At 52.9% G+C, this 14,725-nt stretch overlaps 1 protein-coding gene across 1 annotated transcript; it reads right to left on the bottom strand.

The window, feature by feature from the left end:
* Positions 1-992: 992 nt before the first annotated feature.
* On the bottom strand, positions 993-2,676 carry LOC146865667 (HAUS augmin-like complex subunit 8). Its single transcript, XM_085640759.1, has 2 exons — positions 2,226-2,676; positions 993-1,636 (listed from the first exon to the last, which is right to left on the bottom strand). Exons 1-2 carry the CDS (start codon positions 2,668-2,670, stop codon positions 993-995), a joined length of 1,089 nt encoding a protein of 362 aa, XP_085496885.1. The 5' UTR covers positions 2,671-2,676.
* Between the last annotated feature and the right edge of the window lie 12,049 nt (positions 2,677-14,725).

The following is a 14,725-nucleotide window of genomic DNA, read 5'->3' as shown; positions in this document are numbered from 1 at the left end:
ATTGCCTCTAAGTTAAGCCTGGCTGTTCTGTGCCAAGCTACCAGAGGGTTGAATACAGGTTAATTTAGGGTTGACTTGTGTCTCACCCTGACAAGGATTGTGGTTGCCCCTTGACTAGGGCTCATACGCTAGTCAACCAACAACCCAATTTCTCACAAGGAGGTAATACTTCGATTCCTGCTAATCCTATTACTTTGATTTTTCTTCCTTGTCCCAGGCCTTATGATCGAAGTGTGTCCAGGTTTGATCACAGGTCTGCCAAATTGCTTTTGTAGTTCACTCTGGAGATGTCTTGGTAGACATTGCCCTTCATAGGCAAATCTGTAAGGGAAGGAGTTTACAAGTTTTCTTTTAGATAATCAACAAGATGCCTTTAGGGTGTCGACACATCTCATGACCTAAGGGCGCGGACGATGAAACTAAATCAGAGTAATGGGATTATGAGCAGGGCCACCGAAATTATGTAATTTTACTGCTGTGGCGATTTTCTATTAATATTAGATGTGCCTCATTTGCCACATAATCCATCACCTGATGCATGCCCTTTGCAAAGATGGGCTGGTCATCTTTCTGTTGCTTTTTGCTTCATTTGGGTGTTAAACTGGAACTAATGAAGTGTGACCAATGCCCATACAGTGTTTCCAAGTTTAAAAATGATGAAATAACTAAGTAATACTGTTACAAAATGTGCCACATTATGTCGCAAAATCTGCCTTTTCTTGCTGTATAATTTATTCAACCCTGCTGCATAATTTGGCCCTCTCCTGCTGCATAATTCCAGCGTCCCTGATTATGAGTAAGTAATCAAGTCAAGTCATAGTTTATTGTATGATTAGGCTGTCCGGAATTCGGTTTAAACCGAATCTGACCGACAGTACCCTACCGGACGAAAATCAGCGGACTCGGTTTAAACCGAGTGTCACTGATTTTCGTTGCTGTTGCACCACTTGGCCACTTCATGGAGCCAAAACGTTAGATGTAAAGCCCCAAAGCTAAACAAAATACCACGGTTTCACAGCATCCACGCCTTCGGTGTCCTCAATTTTGTGCTGGTTCTGTAAAGTATTCTCTTTGCTTACTTTAAAGGCCAAGTGAATAATCTCCGTAAGAGTGCTTGGAAGATCTGCGTCAATATGCAGGGCCACCTCCTCAAGTTCTTTCGTTTTAGTTAATATCTTGGAATTTTCTTCAGACCAGGGCGGCAAAAACTCAGCCAGAAGCGATTCAGTAACTGTCAAATGCTTTTGCAATTTTTCCAAATAGTCCTTGTTGCTTCCTTCAACGTGAATATTTTTGACAGGAAGCTCATGTCTTGTGGAATCCATGGCTGTGGCAAATGTTTTATACACACTTTTAAACTGCTCGTCCTTGGAAGTGGATGGCATAAGTACTGCAGTCTGGCTTGCAAGTACCTCTGCTAGCTGCTGCTCCTTCTTCAACAGTGAAAGCTGACGCTTCTGCTCGTGCACTTTCTTCTGTAGCTTCTCTCTCTCTTCGCACACTAGCAACAGATTCTTCTCAGCCTTTTCCTCCAGTCGATGCATATCTTTCTGAATCTCTAGGCGGAGTAAGGTTAGCAGCTGTGTCTGTGCCTCATTCATTGCCAGAACTTCCTCAGGGACGGCAGGGACTGGAGCATACATGCCAACATTTCAGAAAAGCAAAGTGGGAGATTTAAAACAATTTTTGTTTTAAAAATCGGGAGAAGGGGGCCTTCAATCGGGTTTCTGTCATGTACGGACTTTGGAAGTGTGCTGCTGCAGGATCGGACATTTGAAAGCAAATTCACGTGTTTTCTTATCACCTTTCAGAAGCATGGAGCGCAATGGCAGGCAGAGAAAGAGGGGGGTGCAAGAGTAGGCACTGGCCTGGCAGGTTGCGGTCAGTGCATACACCCACCAGCCCCCCCCCCCGTCGTGTGTGGCAGCCCGGGCTGAGACAGCTTTGGGCACACACACAGCCGCCGCCCCCCCCACCCCCCTCCCAGTACTTCACAGACCATTCGCTTGTTAAAGAGGTTTTGTTGGTGTTTCACCTCTTCTAGACCTCCTGCATCGCAATTCTGACTATTGCTGGAAGAATTAACACGTTACACAATACCAAGCCCTGTCTGCTGAAACCCCGAGGAATCGGGTTTTTGCTTGCAGGAATCGGGAGGCGGGAGACTAGCCATGAAATCGGTAGTCTCCCGCCTGAATCAGGAGTGTTGGCATGTCTGACTGGAGGCAGCTCCTTTTTGGGAGGTTTAGCATCAGCTTTGAAGAGGGCTTTTGGAGTCTTTATCTGAAATGCTTTATCATTAATAACAGAAAGATCAAGATCAGGGCGAGCGATTTTATGGCCTTCTAGCAAAGTGGACTGTAGGTCACCTTTCCCAAAGATGGTGGTATCCAGTGTGCCAGGTGGAAGTCCACTCAGGGCCTTGAACCTCTGAGGCGCCATGGACCTTCTTGTGGGTGTACCACTGCCGGTCCTCTCTGGGGGCTTCACACCTGAACAGATGGTTGTATTTTGCAGGTTAACCTTTGCAACTTTTTTCTTGTCATACTGCTGCATATAACGAGACTGCACCATCTTTCCGCCTTTAGGCTTTTTCACCGTGATTTCATTACTACTCCCAGAGCTATTGGTGGATACATCCTCTGAGGGGGCACTCCCTAAATCCGCCATTTCCCGGTCCTACGGTTGGAATAGGGGCATGTTTTGTCTCGTTACGGCGCGCAACACCCATTGGACTTACAGGGCTTCAGCCCCCCCCCGTCGTGTGTGGCAGCCCGGGATGAGACTGGTTCCCGGCACACATACAGCCGCACCCGGGCACTTCACAGGTCTTTAAAAGACCATTTGCATGTTAATGAGGCCTCGCTGTTGTTTCACCCCTTCTAAGAGCCCCTACAGCTCCACTCTGCCTATGGATTAAAAGATTCAGCCCCCCCCCCCCGAAATTTTTTCTTACCCCCCCCCCCCCTGAAATTTGGCTCTAGTTGCGCCTCTGCTGTGCCCTCATGATTTACGATTAGTATTTACGGGCATAAAACACAACTTGCTACCATACTGATTTCCTGAGGAAGGGCAAAGACTGAAACGTTTGTTGAGATGGCATGTATGTTCTCGCCAAGACCCTGCTCTACATCTCTTTCTTTCTTACAAAGTCAACAATGTATATTTATTAGGCGTTGTGTTTGATGAAGAAGGTTAACTTGTATTCTGCACACACTAGTTATTGTGCACATGTAAATAAATATGCTGATTTTGTAGATTGAAGAGTAACTTGTTTTTGGATTGCTGTTTTTTTATTAAGGAAAAGTGCAAAACAAAAAAACTGACTGACAGTTAGTAGCAAAACCAAAACGCTTCTCCTGTGCAAAGTTAGACTGTCCCTTCACCAACCATGGCGTTTGAAGCCAATGAAGCCTCACTTTGGTACTCTGCGCAAGTGTTAGATCTCTTCCGTAAAGGGGAATTTTCTCCAGACTTTGCGAAGTACAGCTTCATTTTTGACCGCTTTAACACCTCTGAGGGCATATGCACCCAGTTCAACTCATATGTTGGCCCAGACAATGTCAACCTTGAGGTGCACCAGTATTGGCATGTGTTAGACGGACCGGGAGGGTCGGCCGAGGACAAGGGGAGAGGTCTCCGGGGAGAGCCGTCTCCAGCGATCGTACAGATAAATAACTTCCCCCCCCACAGACAGACACCACACAAGGAGAAGATTTAGCGTTCTTTATAGGCAATTTCTTACGGTACGATGGAAGGTACAAGGAGGTCTGGACTCAGGGGTCCCCTCGATTCAAGTCTCTCAAGATGGGGAAAGGGGGTAGCGGGACAGTCTGGTTACCAGTCTGGTAGTTGAAGTGGTACGGTGGATAGATCACAATCCTCGAGCTCGGTGTTCTAGCTGGAACGGGCCGCGGCAGCGCCAGCAGGTCCCGGTGGAGATCGTTGATACACGGTCCGCGGCAGCGCCAGCAGGTCCCGGAGAGATGGTCGGTGCACGGTCCGCGGCAGCGCCAGCAGGTCCCGGTGAGGATGGTCGTTACAACGGGCCGCGGCAGCGCCAGCAGGTCCCGACGAGGATGGATGTTGCAGAAGGCCGCGGCAGCGCCAGCAGGCAGGACGATAGTTCACAAGATAGGGCTACGGCAGCGCCAGTAGTCCGTCAAGGCTGAGTTCTCTCGGTGTCTCTCGACTCCAGGATACAACTGCCGTCCTGCTCCGGAGCTGCCCTAGTTATAGGTCTGGCGCCCTTTGATGTCCGGACCCTCGCACTTGGAGGTCGGAGGGTCCGGGATGAAGGTGTCCAGACACCCAGCAGGGGGTGGAGCCAGCGCCTGGGGGAGCTGGAGGCGATCGGCACCTGGCGGGGGAGAGCCCTTGACGCTTCGTTCTCCCATTGACCTGCCAAGTGGTCCGCTCACCTCCTGGGTGGATGGTGGTGCCGGGATGCCGGGGCCAGCCAGGCTCAGGGTTAGGGTCGGGTGGAGGCCACGCGGCCTCGTGGCGCAGGGCCCAAGATGGCGGCTTGATCCGGCCGGGGGAGCCGGTGGTGGCTCGGTCCCGTGATACATGGAGGTCCGGGGGCAGGAGTTCCGTCGGGAGACGGAGTGCGGGTGATTCGTGTGGGTCACGCCTGGCGGGCCGGGGCTTAGGCCCTGTCATGCGGGGAGGGAGCAAGCCCTTGGTGTGGCCTGTCCAACATGCGTCCCCCCCAGCTGAAGGCGGGGAGAGTCACCCATCTTCCTGGGGACTCTCCTCGTCGAGGCGGAAGAAGCGTGACAGGCCATCTGCGTTGGCGTGGTCTTGGCCCGGTCGGTGTTCCACGGTGAAGTCCATTCCCTGCAGGGAGATGGACCAGCGCAATAGTTTTGGGTTCTCCCCCCGCATCTGCATCAGCCACTGCAGGGGTCGATGGTCGGTTTGTACCCGGAAGTGGGTACCGAAGAGATAGGGCCGGAGCTTTTTGAGGGCCCACACCACTGCGAAGGCCTCCCTCTCGATTGTGCTCCAGCGCTGTTCTCGGGCCAGGAGACGTCTGCTGATGAAGGCCACCGGCTGGTCATGGCCCTCGGGGTTCAGTTGGGAAAGAACCGCTCCGATGCCGTGGTCGGAGGCGTCTGTCTGTACAATGAATTCCCGACTGTAATCGGGGGCCTGGAGCACAGGGGCGGTGCACAGGGCGGCCTTCAGCTTTTCGAAGGCCGCTTGACAGTCGGCGGTCCAGTTAATCCGCTTCGGCTGGTTTTTGGACGTGAGACCCGTGAGGGGCCCCACAATGCTGCCGTAGTCCCTCACGAACCGCCGGTAGTAGCCGGTGAGTCCCAAGAAGGCTCGGACCTCGGTCTGGGTGACGGGGGGCTGCCAGGACTGGATGGCAGCAATTTTAGGTTGCAGCGGGGCCACCAGCCCGCTTCCCACCTGGTGCCCAAGGTAGGTCACGGACCCTTGACCAATTTGGCATTTGCCAGCCTTAATCGTGAGGCCGGCCCGCTGGAGGGCCTGCAGGACCTCTTGGAGGTGGAGGAGGTGGTCGGACCAGTGGCGGCTGTACACCGCGATATCGTCCAGGTAGGCAGCGCTGAACTCCTCGAGCCCCGCCAAGACCTGGTTCACTAGACGTTGAAAAGTAGCGGGGGCATTCTTCATGCCGAAGGGCATGACCTTGAAGTGGTAGTGGCCATCGGGGGTAGAGAAGGCAGACCGTTCCTGAGCCCGGGGTGTGAGACCGATCTGCCAGTAGCCCGCTGTTAGGTCGAAGATGCTGAGATAGCGGGCGGCCCCCAGCCGGTCGATCAATTCATCTGCTCGGGGGATAGGATGAGCGTTGGTCCGGGTGACAGCGTTCAAGCCCCGGTAGTCGACGCAGAATCTCAGTTCAGGCGTGGTGCCGGGGGCAGCGGCTTTGGGGACCAGTACAACTGGGCTGGCCCAGGGGCTGTCCGAGGGCTCGATGACCCCGATCGTGAGCATTTTGGCTACTTCCTCTTGGATGCAGGCCCGTACCCGATCTGGCACGCGGTAGGCCCGGTGTCGGACAGGGGGACTGTCCCCGGTGTCCACGTCGTGCAAGCACCAAGGGGTGATCCCGGGGGTGAGGGAGAACAGTGTAGCGAACCGCAGTAGGAGGTCCCGGCAGCCCTGGCGTTGCTCTGGGGTGAGGGCATCGGAGAGCCGGACCCCGTCCACGGAACCGTCGTTCTCCTGAGTCTTCAGGAGATCCGGGAGGGGTTCGGAGTCTTCCTCCGCCCCACTGTCCGTAGCCATCAGGAGGCTGAGTTCTGAGCGCACAAAGTGTGGTTTGAGTCTGTTGGTGTGGAGGACCCGAAGGGGGTTCCGGGGGGTCCCCATGTCGATGAGGTAAGTGACGGGGCTTTTGCGCTCGACCACTTTGAAGGGCCCCGTCCACTTATCTTGCAAGGCACATGGTTCGGTGGGGGACATCACCCACACTTGTTGACCAGGTTCGAACTCGACGGAGGAGGCATTGTGATCGTACCATTTTTTCATGTCCTCCTGACTGGCCTCGAGGTTCGCTTTTGCCATCTCCCTGAAGCGTCGGGTCTGATTGCGGAGGGCCAGGAGGTACTTGAAGACGTCTGGAGGGGTCTTTAGGGGGGCCATCTCCCAACCTTCTTTGACTAGGCTGAGGGGCCCTCGCACAGGGTGCCCGTACAGGAGTTCGAAAGGGCTAAAGCCGAGGGACTTCTGGGGAACTTCTCGATAGGCGAAGAGGAGGCACGGGAGTAGTACATCCCACTGGCGACGGAGGGGCTCTTCCAATCCCCCAATCATCCCCTTGAGGGTGCGGTTGAATCGCTCCACTAGTCCGTTCCCTTGGGGGTGATAGGGGGTCGTGAATCGGTAGGTGACCCCGCACTGTTGCCAGAGGGACTTCATATATTTCGAGATAAAGTTCGTGCCTCGGTCGCTGACGACTTCTCGGGGGAAGCCCACTCGGGAGAAGATCCCCATTAGGGCCCGGCCAACCACCGGGGCTGTTACAGTTCGTAGGGGCACCGCCTCGGGGTAGCGGGTGGCGTGGTCCACCAGTACCAGGATGAACCTATGTCCTTGTGCCGTGCGGGGGTCCAGGGGCCCCACAATGTCTATTCCTACCCTCTCGAACGGGGTGGTGACCACTGGGAAGGGTTGCAAAGGGGCTTTCAGCTTACGGCCGCTCTTCCCACTGGCTTGGCACGTGGGGCAGGACCGGCAGTGGTTAAGGACGTCGTTCCGCATCTTCGGCCAGAAAAAGTGAGTCACTAGGCGACTGTAGGTTTTGTCCTGGCCCAGGTGTCCAGCCAGGGGGACATCGTGGGCCAGAGTTAGTAGGAAGTCTCTGAAGCGGAGAGGCACCACCAGCACTCGACTGGCCCCTAGTTCTGCGATTCTTTGTTCGCTGTATAGCAGGTCGTTATCCCAATAGACCCAATGAGTTCCGGTGGTGTCCCCTGTGCTCTGGGCGCTGGCTTGCTGGCGGAGCCCCTCGAGGGAGGGGCAGGTCTTTTGCTCCTGGCGGAACTGCTCTTGGATGGGCCCCCCTTCTTGACGCCACTGAGCCAGGTCGGGAAGGTCCTGGGGTTGCGCGACCCCTTCGGCCGTTGGTTCTGGGGGGTTGGTCTCGTCGCGGTCCTCTACTGGGGCGACCGGGGGCGGAGGTGCTGGCCATTCTGGATCTTCTGATCGGGGGACGGCACGGGCGGCCATGGACCGGGTGGTTACGCAGGCCCAGTCCGGGAGGCCCAGCATCCCCAGGTGCTCTCTTCTTTCGACGGTGGCCCACGGGGAACTCTCAAGGTCATTCCCCAGGAGGCAGTCCACGGGTGCATCATCCCGGACCGTCACCTTCAACAGGCCGGAGACCCCTCCCCATTCGAAGGGGACGCAGGCCATTTGACACAGACTCTCGGAATTGTCGACTGAGCGGACGGGGCAGAGAATGTTCGGCAGGATCTGCTCGGGCTTCACCAGGTGACAGCGGACGGCCGTCACACTGGCGCCTGTGTCACGTAAGGCCTCGGCCCGACGTCCATTAATGGTCACCCATTGGCCATATTTCCGGGTGTTGGCGGGTAGGGGGGCCCGCGGAACCATGTCCTTTCCCCCTAGGCATGCTAGAACCATGGCGGCCGGTTCCCACTCTTGCTGGGCCGGCTCATATTCTTCCTGTTCCTCTGATAGTCGTTCTTCCCCCAGGGCGGCGGCCGCTACCTGGCGGGGCTTTGGTGTTTGGTTCTGCGGGCAGCTCGGGTCATTGGCGTAGTGGCCGACTCGCTGGCATCGGTGGCACGTGACGTTGGCTCGGAACCCCGGGCGCATCGGGGGGTTGCCCCGCCCGGCCGGGGGCGGGGTGCTGGCCACGGGTGTTGCCGGGATGGTGTCTCTCCCTCGCCCCTGGCCTCCTCCTCCCCGGGGACGGTGCTGGCCTTGGTTGTTTCGGTTTTGCTCGTGCGGTCCTCTCCGGCCCACTCGGGTGCTTTCCCATCGGTCAGCTTCGGCGGCGAGTTGCCGGGGGTCAGTCAATTTACTGTCGAGGAGGTGCTGCCTGAGCTCGACGAAACAGTTGTTCGACAGGTGCTCCCATACCATAAGGTTAAAGAGTTGCTCGTAGGTCGTTACATGGCTCCCCTTGATCCAACCTTCGAAGGCTCGGCTGAAATAGTTGACGTACTCCACCCAAGTTGTACCCGGGATCCGGGTGCAGTCTCTGAACCTCTGGCGGTACATCTCGGGCGTGAGGCCGTAGCGGGTGAGGAGGGCAGCCTTCATGTGGTCGTAGGACGACATCTGGTGATCTGGGAGCTGCAATAGGGCATCGCGGCCTTCGTTGACGAACCTCCCCCATAGTCCGGCTCCCCAATCACTCCGGTCGATCCGGTTGGAGGTCATGGCGATCTCGTAGGCTTTGAACCACTGTTGTATGTCATCCTCTCGGACATATTCTCGGACAACATCCTTGGGGATGTGGACTTTTCTCTCGGTTGCTCCCGGGGTGTGCGGTCGCTCAGGCACCCCCGGTTCTTTATTCTGTTTCCGGAGTTCTATTTCCGCCAGTTTGCGCTCGTGTTCGAGTGTTATTCTTTTTTCCTCGAGCTCTCTCTGTCTCTGTTTTTCTTCTCGCTCTTCTCGGAGCCGCAGATGTTCTAGATTTAGTTTCTGCTCGGCTAACTTTAGTTCACCGTCCATCTTGAGTCGTGCCATTTCCAACTCATGTAATCTGGTTCTTTCTCTTTCTTGGATCTCCTCCTGCGAGAGGCCCGTTCCCCGCTCCTCGGGAGCCGTGGCGTTCCCCTCTGGTGCGACACTGTTTTGGTCGGGGGATCCGGTGACCCCAGTTTCCGCCCACGACTCAAGGGCGCGCTTTAAATCGTCTTTGGTACTCAGGCCGGTGGTAGCAATGCCTAGTTCCATGCAGAATTGTTTAAGTTCGCGGTGGCTATATTCTTCCAACTTATCCATTTGGAACTTTTCAGTGGAACCGCTATCTTTGGCTGACATCGTGGTTTTGTCGTGGGGTGAGCTACTCTCTGTACGATTACGCGTTGATTTGGATCGCGCCGCTGGCCACCAATGTTAGACGGACTGGGAGGGTCGGCCGAGGACAAGGGGAGAGGTCTCCGGGGAGAGCCGTCTCCAGCGATCGTACAGATAAATAACTTCCCCCCCCACAGACAGACACCACACAAGGAGAAGATTTAGCGTTCTTTATAGGCAATTTCTTACGGTACGATGGAAGGTACAAGGAGGTCTGGACTCAGGGGTCCCCTCGATTCAAGTCTCTCAAGATGGGGAAAGGGGGTAGCGGGACAGTCTGGTTACCAGTCTGGTAGTTGAAGTGGTACGGTGGATAGCTCACAATCCTCGAGCTCGGTGTTCTAGCTGGAACGGGCCGCGGCAGCGCCAGCAGGTCCCGGTGGAGATGGTTGATACACGGTCCGCGGCAGCGCCAGCAGGTCCCGGAGAGATGGTCGATGCACGGTCCGCGGCAGCGCCAGCAGGTCCCGGTGAGGATGGTCGTTACAACGGGCCGCGGCAGCGCCAGCAGGTCCCGACGAGGATGGATGTTGCAGAAGGCCGCGGCAGCGCCAGCAGGCAGGACGATAGTTCACAAGATAGGGCTATGGCAGCGCCAGTAGTCCGTCAAGGCTGAGTTCTCTCGGTGTCTCTCGACTCCAGGATACAACTGCCGTCCTGCTCCGGAGCTGCCCTAGTTATAGGTCTGGCGCCCTTTGATGTCCGGACCCTCGCACTTGGAGGTCGGAGGGTCCGGGATGAAGGTGTCCAGACACCCAGCAGGGGGTGGAGCCAGCGCCTGGGGGAGCTGGAGGCGATCGGCACCTGGCGGGGGAGAGCCCTTGACGCTTCGTTCTCCCATTGACCTGCCAAGTGGTCCGCTCACCTCCTGGGTGGATGGTGGTGCCGGGATGCCGGGGCCGGCCAGGCCCAGGGTTAGGGTCGGGTGGAGGCCACGCGGCCTCGTGGCGCAGGGCCCAAGATGGCGGCTTGATCCGGCCGGGGGAGCCGGTGGTGGCTCGGTCCCGTGATACATGGAGGTCCGGGGGCAGGAGTTCCGTCGGGAGACGGAGTGCGGGTGATTCGTGTGGGTCACGCCTGGCGGGCCGGGGCTTAGGCCCTGTCATGCGGGGAGGGAGCAAGCCCTTCGTGTGGCCTGTCCAACAGCATGGAAAGCTACGTCAGTGGCCAGAGTTGGCAAATTGTGTACTGTCTGTTTTGGCGTTGCCAGTCTCAAGTGCCAATGTCGAGAGGGCCTTTTCCCAAATAAAAGTGTACATGGGTAGGAAAGAGAGAGCGCGAATGACCAAAGATTCACTGAAAAAATATTGTTTGGTGTACTACAATAAATTCGACTTGTAAAAATGTATTTTAACCTCATATACACTGTACATAGACTGTCTATATTCCATGCACCAATTAAGAAAGCAAACAATAATAAAAGCAAAGCTCTTTTTTAACTGCAGGTGATGACAGTCCACCCGTGCCGACGTTTGGAAATTGTTTTTTTATCTTCCAGGAAAGATTTCTTTTTTGCTGCATTATTGACCGCTTTACTGATGCTTGCTCTGTCTACCCTATTTTCCCATGCTGTTTGTATTTCCAGGTTGGCCAGTGATGTTCTCAAATAACTTTCCCATGAGTTTGGTGTTTCTTGGTCCATCTGGTACTTAATTTCTTCCCAACATAACCTGTTCATTGTGTCTGGATCGTAGGAGCAGAATTTATGGCATAGCTTGACAAAGCCACTCATACCCCGGAATTTCTGTTTCTGGAGGCCGAATTCCAGCCGGACCTGAGCTGGGAAGGCAGATTTTGTCAGGTTGAAAACGTCCTTGTAAACCTTTGTCTGAAGTTCGTTTAATAGGTCAGCCTGCTTGCCGCATCAAGTGACTAAGCCATATGACAGAGTAGGCAGAATTTGTGCAGCCATCACTTTTAAGAGATGGTTGTGGTTCGGGCAATCTAATTTTTTGTATAGAGACCCGTATGCGAAGATTAGCGATTGCGCTTTGGCTTTTATAGCCAATTTGTGTTCCTTGTGTGTTATGCCCTGCCCTATTGTTATGCCAAGATATTTGTAGGACCCTTGCTCTTCTACCGGTACCCCTTTCAACGACCATTTAAACTTGATTTTTTTAGTGTCTACTAGGCGAACGACTTTGGTTTTCTCTTTATTTAATTCCAAGTTTTCTTGGTCCAAATAGGATACTAGATTATGTATTGCTCTTTGTAGTCCGATGTGGGTTTGGCTCAACACTACGATATCGTCAGCGTACTGTAAAAAAGAAATCGGCTCGTTGGCTATGTTCGGTGGGTGACAGTCAGCTGCTTCCATATATTTACTGATATCTGAGAGAAACAGATTGAATAGGCTTGGCGCTAAGACACAGCCTTGTTTTAGACCTTGCTGCATATGGATGCTCGAGGTTGTGCTGCATTCGTCGCCTAATTTCACTCTTGCCCAGGTGTCTGTATATACGGCAATTATTGCATTCAGTAATGGACTTGGCAATCCCCATGAGTAAGTAATCAAATAATTTCCACTTCTTCTTTCCAAAGAGTATATCACCTGGGTGTGGGAACAAAGCTCAAACAGATGCTGGATCGGCGAGTTCAAGCTTGCAGCTCATCACAGCTGTGACCTGCTTGTTACAACTCTGAGTTGCAGAAATTCTAACTCAGCTTTTCATCCTTCCCAGGTCAGTAGATTGTGCATCACTGAGCTAGGTAAATAAACTGCTATCTGCAGTTTTGAGAGATGGCTAGTCTATGATGCTTGTAAAATAAAAAAAATGCCAAGGCTCTCGCCAGGAGCCCACTGCAGCGTTCACCACAAATTGCCCCTACCACACTGCAAATGATAGTAACACAACTACTAACCACACACTCCTACAAGTGTGACAGTTTGGACTATATCAGGCTCCCTACGCTATAAGAATGGCTTGGGCAGCAGGTAATAGTCATTTTTAAAGTAGATTGAATTAATAATTAACTAGTGTTGTGGTCCCCTCTAACTCAGCCAGAGATCACCACCTTGTGACAGACTGTCACAAGTACCTGTTTTGATAATTAAGTGCAGGTACCCAGCAGGGGAAACCATCGGCTCAAATTAAGCACTGAGGTGAGGTGGTGGGTGGGACCAGGGCTGGCTGGGGTCTGATCCCTTTTTGGGCACTTAACTGAGAATTGTGGATGAGGCTGCAGTAGGGAAACGGTAGTGAATTTCAACTCGTGCCGTTTTTATTTTTAAAATCTGGGGGAGGGAGACTTGTTTTAAATTTCAGTTTTAATTACAGTGATATTCGTTGTTTTTCATTTATCGTGAGTGCAGTGTAAAGATCTAGAAAACAGTAGACTGGAAGTGGTAATTCACAAATGCAAGCAAGTCCTTATATAAACGGACACGCATATTTTAATCACATGCCTGGCTAGCTATAAAAAACACGTGCGTCGCCCCCCCCCCCCCCCCCAATCCATGTTTGGGACGTACATGGCCTTTAGTTATGTATCTACCGACCTAAGCCTAGTTGCAGGATGCACAAATGCGATGTTATTTACGCACAGAACGAGGATAGGGTTCGGAAAACATAGAATTCTGTGTTTATCTAGTTTATTTGTACTTTCTTCCACACACCTTGTGAAAATGACACTTTCCCACCCTGCAATTACACCTGTAGTATGAAAGCTGAGTTCGTTTTAGAGCGCGAGGGGGTACAATGTATCAGCAATTGGTTCAACCGTACAGGATACAAAGTATCACCACTCTATACCTGCAGGATACAAAGTGTCACCAGTCTATACCTGCACAGGATACACGCTATCAGAAAATGACACCGCCGTGAGAAGCAGCATTAGCGGAGCTTTTGTTCGCATGAGGCCGGTTAAGTTACAACACTTTGAGTGGGTCTTGTTGATTTAACTCTATAGGATACAAGACCTCGGACGAGACATAGACCTGTGGCTAGCGGCTGTAGACTGAGCCCTTCGATTTTACGAGGACGAACGATTGCTTCTTATTGAAGGGACATGCTGCTTCCCTTCAATGTGATGCCTTGGCCGTAAGAGGAGCTGTGAGGTAGGCCACGTGTCACCCAGTGTCTTGATTCTTTGACGACGGCCTAGTTTGACCTTGGACTCCATCCACGATAGTTTACAAATACATGTGAGCGAACAAAGATCAGACACTCAAGGAAATGTCAACTAGGACTGGCCTTTATTTAGACAAGGCCTGGCTTTTTGTGCAATTGTGTTTTTCCTTGTATATCATTGTTTTTCATGTGTTTGTAGCAATTTTGACATATATACCTCCACAGTACCTACATTATTAGCGGGTTTGTAGGTCACAGAAGCTAGACCAGTAGATGACGGTTTGTTTTTCTTTTCGGTGAATGTGTTGGTATATAGCAATGAAGGTATGGGTATAGCACAGTGTCCAGCACTAACAGTGGTGCTGTATAATTTCTGTATATTTACACATAGTTTGGTATCATGACTGTTTTAAATCAACTGGTGACACGTAGGGTGTGCTCAATATTTAAAAGACAATTGATCTTGCACTTTTAGTATTCAGTATTTAATTCTGAAAGGCCCGAAAGAGTGTGCCCTACCGAGCCAAGTGTTTGTGAACATACCACTTTGTCCGTACTGGGTAAGTGGCCACTTAGCATATTACCCGTATTGAAATCCAGTTAAGGTGTTGTCACCAAGTTGTCCAAGTCTCAGTGATTCATTAAAGCATAAGAAGGTTACAATATGAGCCACACATATTGATGTTGGGCTGCGTATACCCTACGCACGTTTTGTATAAGGACAGGCACTATACTAATGCTAGCCCCTGAAGTGGTTGAGCTGTTATAACTAGACATTAGATTAAAGGGTACATACAGTACAGTGGTCACACAACTTATCTAGATGAACCACTTCTCATTGACGGTGCGATTGCATATGCCCACTGTCTCGACATTACCTTCCTCATGAGCACCTGGACAAACCCCACCTCTGGCCTGGACAGCGCCACCGCCATTCCTGATGGCTACAAGATCACCTGCAAGGACCACACCAACCAACCAGGAAGAGGCATCACCATCGTCCACAAAAACACCCTCCGCCTGACCACCCACTCGGATGACCCAATGACAACAATGGAACACCTCCACTTCCAGATCCAGACCAACCCCAACACCACCCTCTGCAGCACCCTGGTCTACCG

The sequence above is a fragment of the Triturus cristatus genome, chromosome 2_1 (genome assembly GCF_964204655.1).
Source record: "Triturus cristatus chromosome 2_1, aTriCri1.1, whole genome shotgun sequence".
NCBI lineage: Eukaryota > Metazoa > Chordata > Amphibia > Caudata > Salamandridae > Triturus > Triturus cristatus.
Note: the sequence above shows the minus strand (reverse complement) of the source record. Positions and strands in the feature narration are given on the sequence as shown.